The 27768-nt window shown below is 34.2% G+C and overlaps 1 protein-coding gene across 2 annotated transcripts; it reads right to left on the bottom strand.

The window, feature by feature from the left end:
• Nucleotides 1-361: 361 nt before the first annotated feature.
• LOC106073587 (ankyrin repeat and SAM domain-containing protein 6-like) lies at nucleotides 362-27737 on the bottom strand. Of its 2 annotated transcripts, XM_056036302.1 has the most exons (20): nucleotides 27650-27737; nucleotides 22843-22981; nucleotides 22633-22742; nucleotides 22032-22495; nucleotides 21699-21743; nucleotides 21293-21500; nucleotides 17949-18046; nucleotides 17096-17219; nucleotides 16383-16416; nucleotides 16136-16267; nucleotides 15497-15610; nucleotides 14624-14779; nucleotides 10925-11129; nucleotides 10143-10245; nucleotides 9697-9874; nucleotides 9159-9216; nucleotides 8693-8760; nucleotides 8290-8406; nucleotides 2817-2892; nucleotides 363-2287 (listed from the first exon to the last, which is right to left on the bottom strand). In XM_056036302.1, exons 2-20 carry the CDS (start codon nucleotides 22966-22968, stop codon nucleotides 2223-2225), a joined length of 2481 nt encoding a protein of 826 aa, XP_055892277.1. In that variant the 5' UTR covers nucleotides 22969-22981; nucleotides 27650-27737; the 3' UTR covers nucleotides 363-2222. The 2 variants fall into 2 exon arrangements, with proteins under 2 accessions (XP_055892278.1, XP_055892277.1); XM_056036303.1 differs by lacking the exon at nucleotides 27650-27737 and having other exon boundaries at nucleotides 362-2287; nucleotides 22032-22458.
• Nucleotides 27738-27768: the final 31 nt, after the last annotated feature.

Here is a 27768-nt window from a genome sequence, read left to right as displayed (position 1 = left end):
CTAAAACTATTTTACCATACCTTGTGACTCTGACTAAAGAAAAAATAAACTACTTTGATCTATATTGCCAATGACAGATCTTTTTGGAGACAGCTTGCTGCCCAATGCGCCAAACGGTGCGGGAGGACCTAAGTCTAAGTAAGCTCTAAGTTATAATAAATGAATCCTGTAATCCCTATAAGGATGAAATATTTGTTTAAAATTTAACAGGATGCTAGAGTTTATTAAAGAAAATATTAGAAATCATAAAGCAATTATGTCACTCTTATGTTCAAGATTCATTAGTTCAATAAAACTTTACAAGAGTAGAAAAACCTCTCAAAAAAAAGAAAGTATTACAATTTATCAGTGGTGAATAGTCAAAGTAACACCATTAGAGACTTAAGAACATTACATAGTACATGGAAATTAGAAAACGAACCATAACTTAATAAATGAGCATAAATCAAATCTTTCTTGCTCATATGCTTAAACAAGCTTATGAGAAATGTTTATTTTTTCTGCCATTAGAACATGGGATGGTTTGTATGAATTCATTAAAAAAAAAAGCCAAGTGAATTCTTATTTAAATCAATAATTAAACATTAATGACTAGATAAGGACACATATTTTTCTTCCCTTAAAGTGCTGAGCTGTTTTACAATGAGATTATACAAAATGGAATTAAAATTCTGATGTTTAGAGGCTAAACTACCACACACGTTTTAAGGGTTTAATTTTAAGATTACGTATGGAAGATGGTAATAATGCAGTATGAAATGCTAAGTACTTTTTTCACCTTGTCACACTAAGTTAGATATATTGTTGTTTAACCCTTAAAGTGCTGAGATTTTTTTTTACTATGAGTGCATACAAAATGGAATTATGATTCTGATGTTTAGAGGCTAATCTACCACTCATTTTAAGGTTTAAAGTGCATTAAAAACAGGTCTAAGGGGCATTTGAAGAGACACCTATACAAGTTCCCCTCAAGCTTTAGAGTTGCCAGTGTCAGGTGAAGCAATAGCATGTACAACCTGGCATCCTAGGAGCTGATGAGCTTAATTAAGATAAAAAAATTCCCTAAATACAATCTCAGCCATTTCAAGATTCAGACGCAAGATCCCTCTGTCCAGAAGCTAAGTGTTTTATCATATTTTCAATTTCTCTAATTTGACTAGAATGTTATGGGAAGATCTATGCTTATTTAAACATTATTTTATTGGGTACACTTGAATAAATAAACAATGTTTTCTTTTGACAAGCACAGTGCATTTATTTTGGTAGCAAGTTTAATACATGTCTATGACAGCATCACTTGAAGACATAAGACCACTGTGCCTGAAAACAAGACTTAAAAAATATTTCTAGTTTTAGAACAAGATTTATATGCACAATATATAAAAGGCTTGAAAACAACAGTAAATTTATTCTTTAAAGTTGATAAAATCAAAACTTTATTATTTTAGACTTATTCATCTGTAAGCACCTGAAAACATTGCACCTGTGTGTGTTATATCAAGTCACCTGCCTGCACTGTTTTGTATAATAAAACAATAATTTTTATATACATTACAAAGTATCATTTATAAAAAACTAATTACATTTTATACACTAAGTGAGACAGAAAAAAATATTGAAATTGATTAAAAAAAAGAAACATTTAATTGGACGGATTTGTATAAAAGGATTAACAACCAATATTTTTGTAAAACATAATAAAGAATATCTCATGTCCTATACTTAAATTTTATTATGTTTAATTAAGCTGAAGCAATTCTTCAGAACATTAAGTTTTGAATTATATAAAATACAATGAATTGTTAAAGTTAAGGAAGTGGATTTTAAGAGACAGACTGTGGCGGATCTGAAAACAGAGCAGGTTTGGTCATCAGGTCATTTTGTGAGAATGCAAAAACCACAGACATTCTACAGCCTTCAAAGACTAGAAACCCATGTAGGAAAAAAGAGGAGTACTCAAGATCATTTTGAAGATAAAACTACAGACCACAAGAGAGACCTGCTGCTGACTGGGATGATAATTAAAGGACTGTGACAGGAATAATATGGCAGCATCCTGGCCACCCAATGTGATGTACAACACAAAACAGATGCCACTAAATCTAAGTAAACATGAAATTGAACAGTAACAGTCAATTAAACATAAAGTTTAAATTTTGAAGGTAGATTTCATAAGTGTTATGTTGTAAACTTTAGTGTGCTAGCTAGCAGCTTTGGTAGTGCTATCTGACAGACTTGGTAGTGTTATCTGGCACACTCCACTGGGAAATTTCTATACTCTCTGAACCTGAATAAAAAAAAAAAAACATGTTAGAAAGTTCATTCTCAGTACATGAATACACACACTAACATATGTAGCTTAATGCAAATAAAGAGATCAACAAATGTAACTAATGCAATGAAAAAAAAAACATTTGCAAGCATTGATTATAAAAACTTCAATTCTAAAGTAGACCATTATATTATTTTTTTTATATTCACAAATGTACTTGTCAAGTGTTTAAAAAATTTCAAGTTAATTTTGAGCATTGATACTATACTATTTGTATAGCTATTATAAAGTTATGAATTTTCATAGTCAATTTTCTCAAAATGATAAAATAATGAATATTATCAGTTAAATGGTTGCAACATCTAAAAAAAATCAATATACTGATTCATTAAATCAACAAAACTACAAAACCTGAATTCTCAATCGTTCCATCATCACAGTTTTGTTGAGGATATCAATTTTAGTAGCTTGTTAAATTTCAAACAAATTTTAAAACCAAAAAATAAATGTAATAAAAGCTACAGATGTAAAAGTGAAATCCAACCTTCTGGTGGCACTCTGGCTTTGAGTGTTGAATTAAAGTTGGACATCGTGTCAGCATAGTGCTGTCTCTCTCTCCCCTGAAAACATATATATACACTGTTAATATTACATCCAATAAATGAAGAGACATGTAGGTGTGTGCCCTGCATAGACATTAATTATTATAGGTGTGCTCAATGTTAGACAAGTAGATTATGTAGGTGTGTGCAGTGAGTAGACAAGTAGATTATGTAGGTGTGTGCAGTGAGTAGACATGTAGATTATGTAGGTGTGTGCAGTGGGTAGACATGTAGATTATGTAGGTGTGTGCAGTGAGTAGACATGTATATTATGTAGGTGTGTGCAGTGAGTAGACATGTAGATTATGTAGGTGTGTGCAGTAAGTAGACATGTAGATTATGTAGGTGTGTGCAGTGAGTAGACATGTAGATTATGTAGGTGTGTGCAGTGAGTAGACATGTGGATTATGTAGGTGTGTGCAGTGAGTAGACATGTAGATTATGTAGGTGTGTGCAGTGAGTAGACATGTAGATTATGTAGGTGTGTGCAGTGAGTAGACATGTGGATTATGCAGGTGTGTGCAGTGAGTAGACAAGTAGATTATGTAGGTGTGTGCAGTGAGTAGACATGTAGATTATGTATGTGTGTGCAGTGAGTAGACATGTAGATTATGTATGTGTGTGCAGTGAGTAGACAAGTAGATTATGTAGGTGTGTGCAGAGAGTAGACAAGTAGATTATGTAGGTGTGTGCAGTGAGTAGACATGTAGAATATGTAGCTGTTCCCTTAATGCCCTTCTTGCGCCTCACTTCTTCAGTCTCTAAATGACTGTCAGTCCACAGTAAAATTAATAAATGCAACCAAACTGCTTCACATTTGGGCTTAAGAAATAACAAAAAGAATGGGAGAATTTTTCACCAATAGTTGTGCAAAAGAGCAAGGTAAAAAGATACTAATTAGTAGAGTAAAATGCACTAATTGTCCATTAGCATTACTGATTTGTTAAATAGTGTTAACATGCCAATAATACCATCTTTCAAAAGTTTCTTTAATCTTTACATAAATACTAAGCCATTATCATAGAACGACTATGATTCATCTCATGGAGTAAATGAGATGAAAGCCTGGGCATTTGTTATGGATGGAACGATGATAACCACCCAGCAGTTCCCCCTTTCCAGGCAGCCAATGTGTCCAAAGAAACTGGAAATATTCAAATTCAATTTGGAACTAAGAAGCTTACTCTGAAATCAACTGCAGATAGCTGAGATCTACATAAATGTCTGAAAGTGTGTAGGTATGTGTTATATATCTGCAGAGAGTTTAGAACAAAAGTAGACACAGCTTGATTACATGTTCACTGTGTAAATGTATTCAAGGTGGGTGTTACATTTAAGTCTAAATGAGAAAGTTAATGTTGTATGCAAAAAAAAAAAAAAAAATAATTTTTTATCATATAAATATTACTGATATTCCATCAAAAAAGAAGATAATTACATCATACGAATATTCATGTGTTAATCTAGTCATGTATGTACATAAATTAAAGATTTTAAACTCTGATAATTCATTGCTTTTCTTCCCCATTGCATGCTCTAATAGAAATGGAAAGGAGAACTTAAATGAATTTTTCTTAGCATATGCAATAAGAAATGTGCCTTTATCTTCTATATATTTTATTAGGCTGTATTTTTGTATTTGTAAGTTATGTTAGAAAGGACCGGCCTACAAAGAACAGATGCTGATGGAGAAAAATGACAAAAATCAAGGGACAGATGAGATGATGAGAGAAGTTAGGGTTTAGCGTTTTATGTATTAGTGCTTTTAAAATTTTCAATCTTTTCCCCTGAAGTGTCTGTAAGTTGAGTGAGTTTCCTAATGGTGTTGCTCTTACAATACTTTAATGTGAATATTTATTTATTATATATTGCATGGCTATATTTTGTATCTTTATCTTCTTGAGTTGAGTGATCCCAGACAGGATAGATATTCTAATATCAGTATAACCAAGGTTAAATAGCATTTTAGTTTTATATTCTTATATGAATTGTTCAAATTTCTTTCCATAAATCCTAATGCTTTGATGTTTAAATTATTTTCTTAATATGGGGATTCCATGATAACTTTTCATTTATTATAACAGTAGGCATTTTGAGTTTTTAGTGTGTAACTGGTTCATCATGAATAATATAAGTAGTTTTTTAGCGGCCCCCGTAAGGGGAAAAAGCCGCTATTAGGTTTGTGCAAAATGTCCGTCTGTCACACTCAGATCTCGAAAACTAGAAGAGATATGAAAAATATTATTTCATCATTAAATCCGGCTTGAAAAGTTTAGGTGCAACGGCTACTTTTGGTTTTCTAAAAGCAAACCGTTTAATTTATAAAATTAATTATGCAAGCGATTTTTTCATAAAAATACACCAATTCTAAAACAATTACGTAAATGTAAGGGAGGCAATGTTACAATATGCTAACAAAGATGGACAATTTTTGTGTATTTTCAGTATCACTAAGTCAAATATATTTTTAAAATGTACAGGAAATGTTTACAACAAATACAAATAATAGTTAAAGACGTTTTTTCTGGTCAACTAGCTGCTAAAATTAAAAGAAAACATTTCTGTTTGTTTATAAAGGCTAATAATGCACTTTGTATGTAAATATCACGCACATTTTTTTAAATGGACTTTTTATGCAGCGATTTTCGTGCAGTAGCGTAACGTCGCAACATGATCAGGTGCTAAACCAATTCCTTAAACTTTTTTTAAAAATCAGATTTTATTTATTTTTTGTTTAGTGCCCCCATCCGAATAAAAGAAGCTTATTTTTGTGCGTTTTGTCTGTTGGTCGGTCTGTCCGTCACGATTAGATTTAAAAAACTAGAACTCTAAAAGCTATTGAAAATCTGATTTACCCTTTAATGTTCCTCCCATAACATCTCAATAGTTTTAAGTATCTAAAATTGATTGTTCCGGATATTTTTGTGCAAAACTAATCAACGCCAACAAATGTTTGTTTGCTCTTCTAACTTATATTACATTCAATTTCCATGCTTAAACGTTGCAAAAACACATTATCAATAATATGTTGTTCCGTTTTTTATGTAAATAGCATATTAATGCTAAATCATAATCTCTATACTGACTTATATTTCATTAAGTGTAAAAATGTTCCGGATATTGTTTTATAAAACATGAATTATGCCTAATGATTGTTTGAAATCGCATAAGGCTTTTAAAAAAAGTAATTTACTAGAATTGATTACTGAAAATTACTTTTTAGACATTTAATTTTCTTGTAAAACATAACATAGAAGTTTTGTAATCGATAAAGAATGTTCCGGATTTTGTTTCTTACAAATCGTCGCCAGAAATTTCCGAATTTATTTAAAAATCTACTAACGCCAAATAATTGTTTGAACTCCCTCTTCTAATTAATAAACAAATAATCTTCTCATTTACGAAATAATGTTTTTACGGATTTTTATGAAAAATATTTTAACTCACTACTCTCTTACAGTACATTTAACTTTCTACCTAAAACATTAAAAAATCTAATTATCGTTAATATTATGTTCCGATTTTTAAGGAAAACAGAATCCAAACACCAAAGTAAGGTATGAAAATCTCTCCACGTGGCTGTAGTACATCTAATTTTTATACGAGACCATCCAAAAAATTTAATTAACGGTATTACATTTATCTGAAATTCTCTTTTTCTTTTACTATTTATACAAACATCCGGAACAATCTATTATATAAACTATTCAATTGTGTTCATACCTAAAAATTATTGCGATGTTTTGAAACGTAAAATAAAGGTTAATCAATTTTTAATAACTTTTAGTTGTTGTTTTTATATCAAGATAACGAACAGACCGACTGACAGACAAAACGCAAAAACAATGTGGCTTTGATCCTTTTTAAATAATATCTATTAGAACTCAGTGCATCAATGTCTATGAGCCCTCGTTAAATATCTCGTGTAAATAAAGACATTTTTTTTTATGGTACCGGTACTAGCCTATTGTGAGGTAATGGATTTTTTTTTCGTTGACGTCATATGAATGGACTCTTTAAATGTAATGTTAAAAGAACGCACTCGGTGCACCAATGTCTATTAACCCTCGAAAAAATTGCTTGTATTAATGAAAACATATTTTAGTCTAACTAAGCCTTGTGACGTAGTGTTTTTTTTTCCTTTGACGTCACATGGAATGAATTCTTTAAATGAAATGCTAAAAGAACGCACTCGGTGCACCAATGTCTATGAACACTCGAGAAATGGCTCGTGTTGATAAAGGTGATTTTTAGTCTAGCTAGGCCTTGTGACGTAGTGTTTTTTTTTTCCTTTGACGTCATATGGAATGAATTCTTTAAATGAAATGCTAAAAGAACGCACTCGGTGCACCAATGTCTATGAACACTCGATAAAAGGCTCGTTATGATGAAGGCGATTTTTATTCTAGCTAGGCCGTGTGACGTAGTGTTTTTTTTTCCTTTGACGTCATATGGAATGAATTCTTTAAATGAAATGCTTAAAGAACGCACTCGGTGCACCAAAGTCTATGAACACTCGATAAATGGCTCTTATAGATGAAGGCGATTTTTAGTCTAGTTAGGCCGTGTGACGTAGTGTTTTTTTTTCCCTCTGACGTTATATGGAATTAATTCTTCAAATGAAATGAAAAAAGAACTCGGTATAGTAATGTTTATTAAGCTTCGTTATGTGACTCGCGTTTAAAAAAGGAATGATATCTTGATTTAGATATAATCTAGATTTTTTAAACTAGATCTAGATTTTTATTACAGTATATCTAGATCTGGATTTATATTCTAATTAAAATTATTTTAGAGTCTAGATCTAGAATTTCTAGATCTAGTTTAGACTAAAATAGACTAGATTAAGATGTAGAATTTCAATTTCTAAATTTAAAGTGTAAAAAAAAAGTGTAGATTTTCATTTCCAAACGTTTTGATCAATATTGTAATGTTTTAATATACTAAAACTAATCTACTATTTTTTTTATTAAATTTAAATTTAAATTTACGGCAAATGAATCTTTGAAACATTATTACTTTTGACCATCGGATGGCTGCCTGGTCGTGCGGTTTGCGCGCTGGACTGTCGTTCAGATTTATGGATGGCCCAGGGTTCAAACCCTGCCCACTCCCATCCCCCGTCGTCCTGCGGGAGGTTTGGACTAGGAAGTAATTATCTTCAACTCTGAAGGAACATCCGAAACGTGTAAAACATTTTACATCAAAATTAAATCACCTCTTGAATATTATTTGCGAATATGCAGATCCGACAGGGATCCGACTTCGACGGGGGCCGCCTCTGAGTTTGTGTAACACAAACTCTCTTTGTAATCTTGTTTAATTTGTTAAAGCCTTTTTGTTAATAATAGAAGTTTTTCTGGGTGGAAAGACATAAACTTATTGGGGTTTTTCAATACCAAACTACATATTTACCTTTCCTGATCGCAGTTCACAAATGGCTGACAAAATTTGTCTTCGCGACTCTGCATGGGAAATACCCAATTCCTTCAAATCATCATCTGTTAATGTTAGAAAGGCTTCCATATCAACCTGTAAATAAATACATTTAAGTAATATTATATCCATATGAGTAAAATTAGATCCTTGTAATGTTAAATGTGAGCAATATCATGAACTCTAGACAACATATAAGGAATGTTTACCTTTGAAATAATAACTAAAAAAAAAAACCAACATATTGAGACTATGAAAAAAAATCAAATCAATATCCAATCCATAATATCCTTTACCTAAAAAAAAACCCAACAAACAAACACACCAATAAAAGAAGTAACTAAGTATTGTCTACAAGTAATGAGTTGAAAAGACAAAATACCTCCTGCTCTTCAAATATAGGATTGTATTTTTCAAGTGACAATTTTTTCATGATACTAGCCAATTCATCTGGAAAGAAAGAAACATACAAATGTTGAGCCCTAAACATAAGATTAAATAAATGTAATAAATGTAGGTCTACACAGAGATGATTATCTGAATTAAAAAATACAATGGAAAGACCAACCAAATAGAAAGTCTTTAAATTTTTATGAAATGATATATGACCCTAGAAAAAAAAAAGTGTAGAAATATTTGTAATTATAAAAATAAAGTCTAGATGTTAGAAATAAAATTTTTTTGTTCATGAATCATATTTAAAAATAAAAGAAAAAAAAAGTAATATTCATTTTAACTATAGGAGTAGTGTCCTCCTTTCAGTAGTCTTTTGAGTTTAATTGTCCTCAATTTATAGACTAGAGTTTATTAGTGGAAGACATTTGCATTCAGTAATACTCAATAATTACCATCATGTCCATCTTTCTCTTGTAAACTATCCAGTGTTTGGGGAATATCATCAGCTGACTGAAGCAAACAATAATAATGAAATAAGAGCATGGAATCAAGTCAGAGAATGAATCATTGAAAACGTAAAAGAATGAGTCAGTGAAAGCTTAAAAAAAATGAATGAGTGAAAATTTATAGCATGGAATCAAGTCAGAGAATGAATCAGTCAATCAGTCAAAACTTAAAAGAATGAATCTGTGAAAGCTTGAAAAAATGAATGAGTGAAAATTTATAGTCAGAGAATGAATCAGTCAAAACTTAAAGCATGGAGAATGAATCAGTCAAAACTTAGAGCATGGAATCTAGTCAGAGAATGAACAAGTCAAAACATGAACAAATTATACCAAAATGAAATAAAATACTGGGATCAAGTCAAATAATATTTATATAAGTGACATTGTAGAATTATATGTTAACAATAGAGGTGAAATCAAAGAATAGAACATAATCAAGTAACATAATAAACAATTCTAACTACAGACTAAAAGAATCAATTACTTTTCCAGGTGTGGGCGATGGCGATGGGGTCAGAGTAGAAGTAGTACTCCCTTTTGACGATGTACTTCTGCCTTTTGATGATCTTTGAGGTGTGATGGACGAGCTCCCGCTGGTGGAACTGTTGGGTGACGTTGTATTGGACATGGTACGCAGTGTGCAGGGAACAGTTGACGATTTACTAAAAGTAACCAAATATTGACCAAATATTGACACACAATTAATCAGTTTCTGTACATTATGTTTCAACACGTACTGTCATAAATTGTTAAAAAAAACAACTATAAAACTATCCTGAAAAAAAAAAACTAAAAAAAAATTTAATAAAAGACCTTTAGAAATCCAACTAAACTAATTCAAGTTGATCTTGTCGATGACCTACATTGTTAAAATTTTGTAGACATTAGTGTGCCATGAAAAGAGAATGTAATAAATTCTGTTGACCTTACCGTGGCATAAAAAGCCTCGAAGGCGTTTGATGAGGTAAATAAGCTGAGTATTTTGGTACAGGAATGTTTGACGCTGCAGGAAATAAAGTTCCATGATTGAAACCTAAAGTGGGCAAAATAAAAAGTTAAATCATAGCCACAAGTTCAAGCAACAAAAATGTGTATTTGAAATTGAAATTTACACAAAAAAAATGATTGTTAAAACCTTGGACAAATCGTAAAAAAATGTAAAAGCATAGGTCAGATAAAACAAATTATGTCTGTGTCTGTACACCTGACAGACATTAAAGGCACATTCCTGGTCCCAAATGCTAGGACAAATTTGTACAAATACTCCTTCTTCCCTAGTGCTATTAGAGCATGGAATGGGTTGACTGAGCTAGCCAGGAAAACCAGTGACTTGGCAGAATGTAAGTCATTGGTTAATATGCATGACTGAATGCATGACGCGTAGGACGTAATCATCTTCTTTTTTGAAGTAACGTCTGTATTATATAAGATAAGACATCTTCCCTAGTGCTATTAGAGCATGGAATGGGTTGCCTGAGCTAGCCAGGAAAACCAGTGACTTGTCAGAATGTAAGTCATTGGTTAATATGCATGACTGAATGCATGACGCGTAGGACGTAATCATCTTCTTTTGGAAGTAACGTCTGTATTATATAAGATAAGATAAGACATCCAAAAGTTCTGTAAAACTGAGGGAAGGTAACAAAAGCCAAAATTTCAATTGTAAAATCTAGAGTTGGCAACAGAAGTGAGAGATGTATTAATAGTCTTACTTGAGATTTCAGTTGAATCATTGGGCCTAGACTTGCCTAGGTCAACATACTTCCTATGGGCAGCCATCTTGGCATGTAGTGCAGTTATGTTACTGCTTCCACCAGAAGAATCTGGACTGTTGTCATGTTGGTGGTTGCTATAGTGACTGCCATTGTCTGAAGATGGTGGTACAGAGCTTGCGATAGGCCTCATTATGTGTCCTCTCTGTTAGACATATTTACTCAGAAATAAGGATGCACAAACTAGATAGGAACAATTACACAAGAATGATTGATGTTGAAAATTAAGAGAAAGTAATTGCAAATCATTTTGAACCTAAACCCTTTGCATAGTAATCCATACTCATTAAAATCTGTCTAATAAATATGAAATGTGTATAAATATTGATTTCATGAAACAGAATCTATTATTATTATTATTATAGATTTTATATAGCGCTACTTTCATGCTTATAGCATGCTCAGAGCGCTTTGGTCCAATCTCATTTGTGAACCAGTGGGGGGGGGGGGGGGGGGGGAGAGAAGGAGGATGTAATTAGGAGTTGGTTTTCCGTGCTGCCTTTAGGGCACTCAGTAAATGCAACTCTGCCCGAGTCGGGTGTCGAACCTCGAGCCCCCTTCTAGGTAGCCAGACAAGCCAAGTTCAAGCGTACTTAGCCTCTCGACCACGCTTCCCACTATTTCAATCTATTTCAAAAAGTGGTTACATGTCCTTAACCCTCAAAATGCGTGGGGCCACGATCGTGGCTTGATGTAAACAGAAATTATAAGGCGTAGGGCCACGATCGTGGCTTCGTTTATATACGGTCGTTTCTTTCGTATTTTCTCGGTAATTAGTTGCAAAACCGTACATATCCGTTTACTTCCTTCACTTCCGACTTTGAATTTGCAAAGGACGCCAAGTTAATTTCTTTCTATACGTTTTTAATCAATCAAAAATGAGTAGTGACAGTGAAGTTGATTTTCCAAATCTGAATAAAGACAACCTAACTGATGAGGAATTTATGGATTCTGATTTAGATGCAGATTTATCTGGTAAGTACAAATTATACGGTTAATTAGGTCTAGGTCTAAATATAGGCAATATCCTTCACGTGTATCGATCTTTTTTTTTTTTTAAACAAATGTTTTTATCCATAGATTATTTTAATTTGGGGTGACCAAAAGTAACTAAAAAGGGCGTGGCACCTCAAATTGTTTGTTTACATTATTAGATTAGATCAATATTTGAAAATTAGTAAGCTTTAATTTAAAATATGATATTACTAATATTAGATCTAATAATCTAATAGATCTATCTAGGACAATCTAGGTCCTAAGTCAATCTGTAATATAATAATTTCAGTATAATTAGTCTAGATCTATATCTTATGATAATTTTCTTTCTTTATTTTCAGAATCAGATGAGGCAGAATCTTTTACACCCTCTGCTGAAGAATGGAGACCTGTTGATGATCATGATTGTGGTCCCAGGCCAGTTTTATTTACAGCCCACCCAGGCCCAAAACATGCACCAGCTCCAGATGCAAAGCCTGTGGACTATGTCAACCTTTTTTTGACAGATGACATTGTCAATTTGGTTGTCAACGAAACCAATAAATACGCCAGGCAGTTCATCGAAGATAACCACGAAAACCTGAAAACCACGCCAAGATCTCGTGTCCACAAGTGGACACCTATCTCAAATGAAGAGTTTAGGGCATTTTTAGGTGTGACAATGAACATGGGATTAAATAAAAAGCCCAACTACAACGCATATTGGGACTCCTGCAATCTGAGCCAAGAAACACCTTGGTTCCCTGTTCACATGAACCGAGATCGCTATCAGATTATTCTAAAATTTCTTCACTTCGCTGACAACACGCTGTTACCAGATAGAAATGATATTGGTTTCAAGCTTTTCAAGGTCCAAGAACTTATAAAGCATTTCAATGCTAAATTCAAATACTTTTACCACCCCACTCAAAATGTCAGCATTGATGAAAGTATGATTGGGTTCAAAGGAAAAACCCCTCATATCTGCCAGTTTATGCCTAACAAGAGGCATGCCAGATTCGGCATTAAGATGTGGTGTTTGTCAGACAGTGCTAATGGCTATCTTTACCAGTTTGAAATATATGAGGGCAGTCAAGGAAGAAGAATCGTCAATGGCAGGTCATATACACATGAGCTTATTATTAGGCTTATGACTGCAGCCGGTCTGTTAAACAGAGGACACCATTTGGGGATAGACAATTTTTTTACCTCCATTGAATTATTGGAAGAACTTTTCACTGAAAACACTACAGCTACAGGAACTGTTAGATCTAACAGAAAAGGGCTACCGGATGTTTGCGTCAAAACAAAATTGAAAAACAAGGAGCTCATCGCAGCCAGAAAAGGTAATCTGCTTTGCTTGGCTTACCAGGATAATAGCAGAAAGCCAATCTTGCTGTCTACTGCTAGTAAAGCTGGTCTCATTGATACAGTAAACAGCAGGAAACAACCTGTAACAAGACCTGCTGTGATTCATGCCTATAACCAGGCCATGGGTGGTGTTGACTTGGGCGACGAAAAACTTTACATGTATATGGCTGAGCGCCGAAGCTTGAAATGGACAAATAAAGTTTTTTTTTCCCTATTTGGAAGAGCTATTCTAAATAGCTATATAATATACCATAGCAACACATCAGACAGACCAAAGCTCTCAAGGTACAATTTCATCGTGTCTGCACTAGAGAGCATGACATCAAACTTTGTACCCCAAAAAGTGATACGTAGAAAACGCACTAGAACAGAGATGGAGGCTGCAAGAATGGGTCCAACACCACTAACCCAGACTGTAGCAGGTCATCCACTTGATGGACATGATCTGAGCAAACTGCCAGTGGGGAAAAAACGACAGTGTGTTGCTGGTCATCCAACTCGTGTCAGAACTGGGTGGGAGTGCACAGGATGCAAAGTTGGACTGTGTCCTGAGTGTTTTGCTAAATATCACAGACAGTTGTGAATAATCATTCTTTCTACTTTTACAACTCTTGTATATATGTGTGTATATATATTTTTCTTAAAATTTTCTAAATGTGGTGGTTTTTTTCAAGTTTTATTAGTTGTGATTCTCACGGATTAAATTTTTATTGTGCTTTTTTAAAAAATGGTTTGTATTATTTTTTAAAATAATTTTTTATTTTTTTATAAATATATGTTAATTGTCTGGACTTAATTAAATTCCTTATTCAATTAGCTTTTCAAAAATGTATAGGTTCAATAGGCTACTATGCATAGTTTAGCTACTAAAAGAAAAATAAGCAAGTGGGTATCCAATGTTTGTAAACACAAGAATTTTAATCCCACTTTTCAATGCACTCTCTATAAAATAGCTGAGCACTTGAAGGGTTAAAGCAATCATGTAGGAAAAACATATTGATTAAATTAATTTATAAATAGGAATGCTAAATACATTTTTTTTCTAAGAATACACCTCCTTTTGTTTTGTTAGAATATATACGTTTATCTTGATTTATACTTTATGCTAACCCTAACCCCAACACCCCATCAACAGAAATGTAGAGCCTCGAGAAGTAACTAACTTCTGAAAATATTTATACAGTCATAATGTTTTATTGCAATATTTCTGCTTAGATGAAAGATTATAATGCTGCAAGTGTTACTAGACTAGCAACGAAACAAGTCAAACCACCAATGCAATACAATACTTACATATGTTTCATCCCCACTTTTGTAGGCTCTAAAATTTGAAGTCAGCCGATGAGAGTGGTCAGAGTTATCCAAAGCAAAACTTGGTGTGGGTAAAAATGGGGGAATAACTGGCTTGAGAGTATCACTAGACATGGCTGTGTGTGGAGAGCTTATTTCCTGAAGATTGACATGTCATAGACTATAAAATACATCAATAACAAACCATAACTATTCCCTAATTCTTCCATACATTAATACTACCTCCAAGTTCATGCACCATTTCCATGTTTGAATGTCATGCGTTTTCCAAATGTTTTTATACATCAGAACCAAAAATTTTGAGCTACTACAATAAAAAACTAAGTAGCTCAAGTATCAGAGTGTTTGGTGACCAAGATCAAATTAAAATGAAAATATTAATTAGAAGGCAACTCTAATAATTTGAGATTAAAAAAAAGTTTAAATGATAAGGGGTCTCAATTTAACTGAATTATTGGAAAAAAAAATTATTCAAAGTTTAAAAAGAAATTACAAAACCAACATAGCTAGTCTAAAATAGCAATAACATACTGGTTCCCTTTCTGAAAACTATATTTGTTTACTTTTTGTTCGATATAATATAAAGCCATAGTTAAGAAAAACCGTCGGCACCACAAAGTGTTTACACCAAGGTGAAACAAATTTTTAAAAAGATTTTTTTTTAAGTAAAATAGTTGCACCACTTTAACAAATATCAGCTTTCCAGATATATCTTTTTTTCAATTCTTAATTACTGTACAATAACTTCTTTTGTAACTACTGATGTTTTTTTTTATTCTATAGATAGTCTAGAAAGTGTAAAAACTCAGATATTTACTTAGGCTAATATAAATTATTCAAAAATGTGAAACTTACCAGCGTATAGAAAGATGCACTTTGTTTAGTTTCCAGAAGCATGGTTTCATAACTTGTCATTGACAAAGTGCTTGGGTCTGTGTTTAGTAGAGCTTTACGTTCCAATCTTGCTGACTGTAATGTAAATGTATTACCGGTACTGTAGTTATAGTCAAGTGTTTACTCATAAATATATTAGTCATAGAAGAATCAAGCATTAGGTCTCTAGCCTATCATATTAAGTCTAAGGAGAATCAAGCATCAGGTCACTAACCTATCATATTAAATCTAAGGAAAATCAAGCATTAGGTCATTAGCCTATCATATTAAATCTAAGGAGAATCAAGCATTAGGTCATTAGCCTATCACAATAGTCATAGGAGAATCAAGCATTAGGTCATTAACCTATCATATTAATCATAGGAGAATCAAGCAATAATGGAATCCATTTAACAAAATCCCTGAATTAAGTAAGCTATTGTGTGGTTAGAAAAAATAGAGAACTATTTTAACTGCCCTTGAATTCTACTTTATCTGCCATGAATGGTGATACATATGTTTTCTAGTATTTCATACTGTTTAACTGTTCAGAGTTAATGAAACAGAAGTTATTTTAAGGACACGACAGTGTGGTAATAACAGCAACATATAAAATACTACCTGAGTTTGTGGCACTGCTGCCATGATTTGGACAGATGGTTCTACATTGAGTGGACTTAGCCGGTTTGTTCCTGTCAAAGTTCTGCCCAACTTTAAGTTACGAAATCTGTTGGACATTCGATTCCACCAACCCTAGACAAGTTCATAACATAACAATTAATGAATTCAATTAGCTCTAACATATAATAAAAAGTATGGTAAAATTATTACATTTCATTAAAACTACTAAAATACAAACTGCATTTACCTTTAAACCACTCTTTGGGCTTTCAGATTCCAGACTGGAAGTGAAAAGTTTTATTTCAAATTATATCAAAAAGATACTATTAAACATTTAATAAAAAATATACACAATGCAAAAAGCTATAAAAAATATATAACATGATATATGGCCAAAAAAGAAACCACTCATTTTTAATAGGAAATCTATAAAATGTCTAGCTTATATTTTTTTCAGAAAAATAAAAAAACTGCCTTCAAATATAAAGATTTGATGTTTTAAAATGTATGCAACATTGGTCCTGGAGCCTATTGTTGCAATCACTTCAATCTCCTTTGTTCTTATATATTTTGACAATATTTGTGTCTTATCTTATCTTATATAATACAGACACTACTTCAAAAAAGAAGATGATTATGTCCAACGCATCATGCTTCTAGTCATGCATATTAACCAATGACCTAAATTCTGGCAAGTCACTGGTTTTCCTGGCTAGCTCAGGCAACCCATTCCATACTCTAATAGCACTAGGGAAGAAGGAGCATTTGTACAAATTTGTCCTAGCATATGGAACAAGGAATGTGTCACGCCATGTCCTGTGGGACATGACTCAATTGTCAGCAGTGGCAAAGGAGATTATATAGTTCTGTGTGTATGCCATCTACAATCTATACAAACTTTTTCAAATTTAGAACTTAGAAATTAAAATAAAAATTCATTAAAATTAGACATGAAGATACCTCATGTCAGGGGACACGACTCCACTATTAACTGGCTTGCTTCCACTTTTCTTATTTTTGTCCACTTTATTCACCTGCATGGCTTTAGCTGCTAACTGACGCAGTAGTTCTGTGTCAACATCATCTAATGAAATGTTTTATTTGATCATGATCAAGTCACAAATGTTCCATTGGATATAAAAGGAAAAAAAAAAAGAAAGGTTCCCCATTTCAGACCTTGCAATCTATGGGGGCAGATGATGTAAAGATTGCTTATATAGCTAGTGTTTAACAAGGATGCCATGTGGCCAGAACAATGACCAACTGCCTTTACTTCACCAATGTATGTCTGGTACTTTTTAAATTGAGTGAACTCGGGGTCATCCTAAAAATCCAGAAATTCAAAATCCCAGTTTTCACTGGGATTTAAACTCAAGATCTCTTGGCGTGGAAGCCAAGTGCTTTACTGCTCAGCTATCACGCCACTTTTACAAGGACTATAAAAGAAGCTGCTAAGACTGGTTACATTCAAGTGTGAAGAGGTTAAACAAATACTGGATGATTCATCACAAACTCGCCATCTAAATCATTACATTCCAATACTAATTTATATGATTCTTATTAATTTACAATAGAAACTATTGAGAATAAAGGTTAACCTATAAAATGCAACATCATAAATATTTTTAAAAACTAAATGTAATTAAAAATATGATAGTTTTCTGATGCAATTTTTGTTTAAGCACAATGACTAACATATCAATTTAATATTGGATAGTTTAAATAGCAACTTATTTTGGTGCAATTTTACAGACATTTTAAAAATATTTTAAGATCCGCTTCCACGTTTATATATCAAATTAATACACTCTACCTATTAAAGATGCCATGTCAAATGCTGTACATCCATTTTTAGCTTGTATGTTGACATCAGCCCCAATAGACAGTAAAAACATGGCAACATTCTTCCTGCTATAAAAATGAATAATTATATATACATTAGAACATATTCACTCAAGACAGAATATACATAAAACTACATTTACTTCAAAAGACTGTACATTGATTTGTTCAGAAATAGTATACATAAACTAAGAATGTACATTGATTTGTTCAGAAATAGTATACATAAAACTATCTTCATTCCAATAGGTTATTCATTAAAACTTATTCATTCAGAAAGAATATATGTCAAACATATTAAAACCAGAACTTATATATATAAAAAAAAAACAACTAAATTCACTAAGAAAGAACAGAGTTTAAAAAAATAAGGTAAATAAAAGAAAAAAAAAACCCAACCAATATAGGTACGTTATTTTAACAGTTTCGTAAAATGTTCAGCAACACAAGCTATTTACAAGACACTTAGGTATCTGGCTCCAGCTCCAGCCGAATATCAAAAAGTATGATCCGGTGCACACTACTCAGACCAACACTGCTGTTGCTTTGTATTGGTGACGTTGGCGGCTCTCTACCTGGAGACTCAGCAACTGTATTTATTTCCTCCTGCAGCCCAATTTCTCCCTGCTGTACTTGTGTGTTAGGAGTAGCCATCAGGAAGTCAGATAATGGCGTACTGAAAGTTGTCTGTGATTAATTCAACAAGTTGTGTGCCATCGTCATATTTTGATGTACAAACCTCCTTTTTTTTAATAGCACTTTTTCTAGAAACCATGTCAGGAGAAGTTTGCAAAGGTGGACCTGAGACAAATTTCCATTTATGTAGCATCCAATTTCTCCCTGCTGTACCTGTGTGTTCGGAGTAGCCATCAGGAAGTCAGACAATGGCGTACTGAAAGTTGTCTGCGATTAATTCAACAAGTTGTGTACCATCGTCATATTTTGATGTACAAACTCCTTTTTTTTAATAGCACTTTTTCTAGTAACCATGTCAGGAGAAGTTTGCAAAGGTGGACCTGAGACAACTTAAATATCCATTTATGTAGCATTTGTGTCAGTACACAGTAGAGATTGACTTGAATGCAGGGCTTGATTTAACACTTACTCCCAGTTAGATACCGAGAGTCCTAGTGTTTTCAAAGCTAAAACAAATTGTTATATAAATAATGCCACAAGCAATTAGCAATTTCTTGCCTTTATTCAACAAGGTCACATTATACACATACACGTGACTGATTCTTTAAGTACACAAGGAACATGACCTTCTGACACACGCAGAAAATAAACTCAATTATTCTACACAGCTGCTCTTGAATGAAAACATAAATAATGGCAATGTCTTTTATCCCCATAGAAAAAATTCAACAAAGCCAAACTATTCTTGTCCATTGAAAGAAATGTTTACAAATCTATAATGTACATAAATCTAAAATGTTCTATAACATTAATTAATCACAACTATCTCCACATATTCAAAATTATGGAAAATGGAAATAAACAAAGAAAAGTCAGTTTATTCAATCTTTAGCCACAGCAACAAAACAGCAAAAAGAAACTACATCCTAAAAATAGACTCTCAGCCAATAAATAAAGAAGAAAATCCAACATATCTTGGTGTAAAACTAGACCAAAGACTGTCTCTAAAACACTTTATGGCAGATTTAAAAGAAAAGGCATCACTAAGATTAAACATAATAAAACACCTAGAAGGAACATCCTGGGGAGCTGAAAAGAAAACCTTAAGACAGTTATACACTGGATATGTCAGATCTGTAATGGATAACTGTCTCTCCATACAAGTAGCTGCCAACAAAACCTATCAATCATCAGTAGATACAATCCTAATTAGTGGAGGTATGAGAACTACTCCCACAGCAGCCTGAGAAATAGACTCCAATATTGAACCTCTTAAGCTAAGGCGCAACAGAGCAGCATTAGAAGCTATTGAGAGATACAGAAGGTTGGAGGACGATCATCCAAATAAATTACTAACACAGAGAAATAGGAAAAACAACCAAAAAAAGCAAAGGACTCTGATCCAACTTACTGACGAACTAGCCCTAAAACACCACCTACCCAATAACAGAGAATAAATTACCAGGTTTTCAAACATTACACCCGGACTAAACTACAAACAACCAACCATCAAAACACATTTACTAAATAACACCTTAACAAAAGAATCAAATCCACTGGAGCTCAAAGTAGGCACGCTTGAAACAATCGAAAGCTATAAAAAAACAGCTATCTATATTTATACAGACGGATCGGCTTTCAAAGCTACCATCAATGCTGGTCTTGGTGCCTTCCTGGTCTTCCCTAAAAATAAACACTTTGAGATAAGCGCACCCTGTGGTGATTACTGCTCAAACTTTCAAGCCGAAATTGAGGCAATTACCATAGCACTACAGACAGTGGAAAACAAATTAAATGAAGGAGTGCAACCACCATCAGATATTGTTGTCTTTACAGACTCCCAATCTACTCTGCAAGCACTTAACAGCAGCACCTTAAACAGCCCAAGAGAGTTGACAACACTCATTGTGATAATCCACCAGATGATATCAAAATTAAATATCAATATTACACTACAGTGGATCCCTGGACACATTGGCATCACGGGAAATGAAAAGGCAGATAAGCTATCAAAGGCAGGTTCATCTATGGAACAACCAGATAGACCTGTTAACTACCTCACCCTAAGGTCAATGTTAGTCAACAATCACAAAGAGGAGTGGCTCAACCAATGGGCATCAGGAAACACAGGCAGAGCCATGTACAGAGAAATGACTACGCCTAACAAACTGGACAGTTTTAATTTCCTCCCCCGCAAAGAACAATCTACAATCTTCCAACTAAGAACAGGACACACACCACTATTAAATTACCACCTGAACAAAATAAACTCCACACAACTACCCCTATGCAGACATTGCGCCCACCCCTTTGAAACCGTAAACCATATCCTCTTTGAATGCCCCTCCCTAATCCACCTTAGGCAGACTCTACTTCCACTACAGCCCAACATAACCAACACCCTGTACGGCAGTGCTGAACAACTGAAGAAAACAGCACACTTTTTTTCCTTGGCACAGTCTGCAAAAGAGCTCACAGCTCAGCAGCAATAAAGCTGGCTAGAAGAAGAAGAAGAAGAAGATAACATTAATTTGATCAACAACAGAAACTGCATCATTAGTTTGGTGTTGTCATAATCTTTTTTTTTTCTGAAGAAAATCCTGCAATTTATAAGATACAAAGCAAAATATGGATAAAAAATCTTGTAGCATTATACTTAGACATTAGAAATTATTTTACCCATGGTAAGTAGCTTGCATGAGCGCTGTCCAGCCACTGATCAAGTCTTGTTTGTTAACATCACAACCTTTCAGCACCAGTAACTCTGCTATGTCTAATCGCCCCGTCATCGCTGCAAACATGAGCGGTGTAGCTCCATCGTGTGGGGAATGAGCATCTTTCTGACTAGCATCTTGATCCAAGATTTCTTTGATTCTTTGAATATCACCTACAATGTTGGCCAAATCAATGTCACATGCACATATTTATATCTAAAACACTTTAATCAGTATATTACATTCACAACTTAAGTACAGTAATAAGAGAGAAGAATAACAAAAACAAAATGATGCTAAGATGACAGAGAAGCAGAGGGAGATAGTTGACTTGTATACATAATTTTATTAGTGAAAGATGTTGGACTTACCATGTTTAGCAGCTTCTATAACGTCAGGTTTTATATCATCAGCAGCTAAGAAAAAGTCAAATGCGAAAAAAATTATTCCATCCTAATAAATGAAATATTATTTTTTTTTATTTTGTTTCGTTTCATGCTTTATTTTAACAAAAGATACAATTTTGGCTTAATAGTAAATATTTTACAGAACTTGCAAAATTTTTCATGTTTGTGTGTAAAATATTAAGAGAAATTACACATTTTCTCTTGCACTTCTCTGTATAACATTTAAATAACATATAATTAAATAACATATAAACAACCTAAAATCTTATTGTTGTGTGAAATATTTAAAAAACTTACACAATTTTGGTTTGTTAGTTGTTTTTCTATCCAAGTAACCCCTAACTTCTCTTTGGTCTCTTATTGTAGCTATTTCTAGAGCAGTCTTATCACAAACATTGGTCATGTTGGGATCGCCTCCCCTCTCAATAATTATTTGAGCTGTTGTCATGTGACCGTTCAGTGCCGCCATCATTAATGCCGTCAGGCCAGTAGATGGAGTGTAATAGTTCACATCACAACCTCTGTCCAGTAAAACACGTAGCACAGCGTCATGGCCGTGCTGTGCGGCCACCAGTAGGGGGGTAAATTCACAGCCATCACCAACATCATTCATATCCACCCCTGACTCAATCAGAAATTTGACCGTTTGAATGTGACCTCCTTTGGCTGCCAAGGTCATAGCGGACGCACCATATCGGGTTTTCGCATGAAGATCTGCATGGTGCTGATGAAGCAAAGCCACAATATTAGTGTGTCCATATCTAAAGAAACATAATGTGTACACACATTGTAAGAGTTTATACCATTGTTTGAACTAAAAATGTCTAAATAGTCGGCCCCTATACTAAAATGATACTAGAAGGGATCATGTATGGTAATAAGTGATCATGTACGATACCTGACAGCTTGTAATAATGGTGTCCATCCAAAGCTATTTGCTTTGTCCAGTCCAGCACCCCGCATGATGAGCAACCTAACAATCTGTTCATTTCCATTGCTGGCCGCAACCTTGACAAAATTTTTAAAAACGTAAGTCAAATATCTATACAACAAACATTTAAAAAAAAAAAATAATTAAAAAATGAAATAAAAAATGTTTTTTATTTACCTGGAGAGCTGTGTTTTCTTCATCATCTAGAGGAGAGTCCACTTCACAACCTTTGTCTAAAATAGCCTGGACTGTGTCAATGTCTCCTTGTTCACAAGCTGAATAAAGCTGTCGTGTTCTCTCCATCACATCTCTGGTTCTAAAAAAAAAAGTTATTTCTTAACTAGTTATATGGATGTAAAGCAATCTTTGAGCCCCATTCAATGTTAGCTCTTACACTGGCAGGACAGAAGAGCTGAGTTTATTTATACAGAAAAAAAAAATCCTGAAGGTCACTAAAAGATAAATAAGACTCATGCATAAGCCCTTAAGGCTTCAACTTAATCTTAAATCAGATCATTTTGTAATAACGGATGAAACAAGTTGTTTCACAGAGGAACTACTTATGAGTGATTCTCACTTGATTATAATGCAAGTTTGATAAAAACATTGGAACTCAGGTGAAGAAACAATAACTTCAACTTCAATTAGTTGAAACAGTAGGAACAGAAAACAATATTGAGAGTTCCTAGATCTGGAAACTATGCGCAGTTCATCTCAAATATTAGACCAGTCATATGTATCCTCCAACATAATAATGAGAATGTAGAAGAAGAATTATGAACAAAAGTTTCTCCAAATACGGTGACCGGTCATTTCATCACCAATTAGATATTTTTTTTGCAGTCTTTTTGTAATTTAGCTAACAGGCTTTGCCTTTAAACACTTTTTTAAATCTAATATATATATATATATATATGTTTATTTATTTTTTTTATTTTTTTTTATTTTTGACATTTCATTATAGTGTTACAGTGTCCCCCCCCCCCCCTTCTTCATTTTTGTTGTGAAATCTAATATATATATATATATAAATATACATATATGATATATATTGTAATCCTGGGTTTGTATTTAGTTATATATTGTTTCTATTTGATGTAGGGATGTCAATATTATCCTGCATACATAGCATGAGTAATGATCAAAGGCCAAGGTGTGGTGGGAGAAATAAGCAGCACTGGGCAAGAAATTACAAATCAATCTACTATCAATAGCCTATCTTATTGAACTAGATTAACATGCAAAAACATTTGTAGCTCTATATCTATAAATGTTAAATTTTATATTTTTAATGCTCTCCATTTTTATTTAATGTGTCACACTTTTTGTCATGTAATTAAAAATGATAAATGAAATATTGCTAATTACAAATTTTGTATTTCTTAATTATTATTTGTTGGATCAGAGGATGATGAAATGACAAGGGGATGAAGTCACCAAAGATGAAATGAATCAGTATTATACATGAATTTTTTTTTTCAAATATAAAACGAAAATCTTTAGATTAAGAACCCTAAAAAATGAACTGCCTTTTGTGTCATATCTTAATAGCATCCATTTAGCTGCAGTTGTTTCATTACATAAAAGGAAATAAAAGTATTTTATCACCATCATCATTTTTATTATTATTATAGCTTTTATATAGCGCTTCTTTCATGCTTATAGCATGCTCAGAGCGCTTTGGTCCAATCTCATTTGTGGACCGGTTGGGGGCGGGGGGCAGGGGGGGGGGTATCTAGGAGTTGGTTTTCAATAAATGCAACTCTGCCCGAGTCGGGTGTCGAACCTCGAGCCCCCTTATAGGTAGCCAAGACAAGCCAAGTTCAAGTGCACTTAGCCCCTCGACCACGCTTCTTCATCATCAAACTCCATTTGAGTGAGGGCTTGAGAGGCTTAAGTCCTCTCTTGCAAAAGCCTTGGACAGAAACCCTGCTGTCTTGCGTAGTGCGTATATGTCACCATACAGGTCGAGAATTTTTAGTTTCCCAGACCTGTCGAGGCGGAGATCAGCAAGTCTGGGGCAGTCAAACAGAAGTTGAGGCACTGTTTCCTCTTTTTCCCTGCAGTGGGGGCACCATGAATCAAAATTTGGCCATAGCTGTGAGAAATATGAGCCAACAGGACAGTGGCCTGTCCTGCACTGTGCTATAATAGCTTGCTCAGGCCTGGACAGCCTCCACCACGGGGAAGTGCGGTCAGGGCGCCTCATGATGACAGTGTCGATATTGGGGGGCCATGGTCCAGGGCTTTGCAAAACCTGAAGTACAGATTTTGAGTCAGTGACCACAACAATCTGTGTTGCCCTCAAATGTCCCTTGCCGAGTTGAGAGTCAATGACTTATAAGGCTTCACAGACTGCCATGGTCTCTGCATCAAAACTGCAAACACTACCACATGGTCCAAAGATTTTTACTGAGTAAGAGCCAAGAAAGTCGATGTAGGCTCCATAGCCTGCTCTTCCAGAATCTATCAATGCCAACCCATCAGTATATGAAAAAATAGCGCTGGGCTTGAAGGTATTAATGGTCTTCAGTGCTAGAATTTGACGGTCGTTAGATGAATGACTAAGCTTAGTTACATTAGGGTCTACTAGTTTCAATCGTATGTCTGGGGTCCTTGGGCGACACCAAGGGGGAAGGGGATGAAAACGTTGAATGTTTTGTCGGTTGGTGGAGGTCAACTTTATCAGATAATCTAGTGGCATGATGCATAAAAGACTGCTTCTGGATATGTCTTCTGCATTTCCAACTATCCACTAATTTTCTAGCTGCAAGGTATTCCTCCAGCCTTTTATACCGCTCAAAGCAGGTCAGTACTGACCTTTCTCTCATAAGGTTTAGTGGACCTACATTAGCCATTATTTTTCAGCCGTATTTACTGGGCCTGTCCTAAAGATTCCACAGACAAATCTTAGGGCTTGGGACTGCATTTTATCAAGTTGTTCAAGAGCTGTCCTAGAGCCATAAATAGGTAGGCTGTAGTCTATCTGTGATTGAACTGCTCCTAAATACAGTGATCGGAGAATGTCTGCTCGGGCTCCCCACTTCATGGATGCCAACTTTCGCACAATGCAAAGTTTCCCTGAGGCCTTTCTTGCAACTTCCTGGATGTGCTCATACATTTTTAGTTTGTGATCTAAAGTTACACCAAGGTACTTGGGTAGCTTTTCCATGCTGAGAGCCATTCCGTTGAGGGAGAGCCAGAAAGGTTGCCTGAGAATGCCAGTCCTGAGGGTGAACAGAGAATAGACCGTCTTGGAGGTGTTGATTGCTAGCCTCCATTTTTGTGTGTATGAGCAGAGCAACACTTTTTGTATAGAGGTTGCGCTCCTTCTGGATTTCCAAAGGACAATTTCATCAGCATATAGCAGCTTTTGGGCATTTTAGCGGAGCCGTTAGGTCATTTGTGAAAGCCGTGAAAAGGATGCATGACAGGATGGAGCCCTGGGGGAGGCCATGCGCGAGGGTAATTTCCCTTGAGACTTCTCTGTACATCCTTGTTCTTTTTGTACGCTCTTGTCTTATGAAGCAAACCAGGCCGCCAATCTTTATCATATATGCTTGTTTTAAGTCAATTTTATCACTGAAGGCCCTATATAGAATATAGATCTAGATCTATAGACAATAGTGTAGATTTGAGATCTATTTTAGATATATGAATATCATATGTGACATGCAATTGATATATTATATATACTCAAGCTCATACTGACATAGATAATCTAGTCTACATGCCATCCATGGTATGTTACATACTAACAAAATTAGTTACTAACATAGCGACATAGGCAATTGTCGTTTTTTTTTAGTGAAAATCTAGTCTTTAGACTTCTAACTAGTCTAAATCTAGAGCTCTAGTATTGTAGTAACCAGTGCTTTTTTTTTTGTAAAAAAAAATAGGTGACCGTACTCAGTGATGGATTGCCTAACTTTTAACTACTAATAAATTAATAATAAATGTTAAAATACACGAAAAGTAATAATTTTTCCCCACATTGAAAAAAGTGCTAGTTCGCCGTACTGGTGCGTACCGTCACAAAAAACAACAACACTGGCTGCCTGGTCGTGCGGTTTGCTCGCTGGACTGTCGTTCGGATTTATCGACGGTCGAGGGTTCAAACCCTGCCCGCTCCCATCCCCCGTCGTCCTGCGGGAGGTTTGGACTAGGAAGTAAACTATCTTCAACTCTGAAGGAACATCCGAATTGTGTAAAACATTTTACAAAACAAGTCACTACTAAAACTAGTAAGATACAATTGAGTGAATTAACAAATATAGATTTTCTTATACAGATGTTACTTCAAAAAAGAAGATGATTTCGTCCTGCATGTCATGCATATTAACCAATGACCTAAATTCTGAATAAAATAGTTTAAATAGTTACCTTGGCTTGTTACTCTTAAATTTAATTATAAATATAATTTTAATAAAGTAGGGTATAGCCAGCTCAATGTGGAAATTACCTAAAGTCAGTAAAGTAGATCTAGAATCTAGAGTCTAGTCAATCTACACTATAATTAGTATAATCAATAATAATCTATATCTAGAGTATTCTAGAGTCTAACAAGACTCATAACTATATATAGAGTGTTACTACAGTAACAGTAGTCACTAGATCTAGTAGTGGAGAGGTACTGGATTCTAGATCTAGACTAGACTTGACTAGAGGAGTAGAGCCTAGTCCTAGTACTTACTAGTAGAGCCCTGAGTAGAGGACTAGTCCAACTAGTCAGTACACTACAACTACAGTGAGTATAGTATATACTATAGATAGAGTATAGACTATAGATAGAGTATAGACTATAGTTATAGTATACTAAGTATAGTCAGTAGACAGTGTCAGTAGTGTACTAGTACTCAGTGACCACTCAGACTCAGTCTTGAGTCTAAGAAGAGAGTCTAGATCAAGACACTAAGAGTAAGACTAAGTTATTAGTTCACTAAAATAAGTTGACTAAGACTAAGTTAAGTAAGTCATCACTAACATCACTGTCAGTGGTCACTAGGACTCTTTAAGTCTAGATTCTAGTCATTGTGAGATGGATGTTGATAGCTAGATCTAATATATATCAGTGCTACGTTTTAACCATAGATATAGAATAGA

The sequence above is a fragment of the Biomphalaria glabrata genome, chromosome 7, assembly GCF_947242115.1.
Source record: "Biomphalaria glabrata chromosome 7, xgBioGlab47.1, whole genome shotgun sequence".
Taxonomy (NCBI): Eukaryota; Metazoa; Mollusca; class Gastropoda; family Planorbidae; genus Biomphalaria; species Biomphalaria glabrata.
The sequence above is the reverse complement of the archived record's forward strand: the minus strand, read 5'-3'. Positions and strand labels throughout refer to the sequence as shown.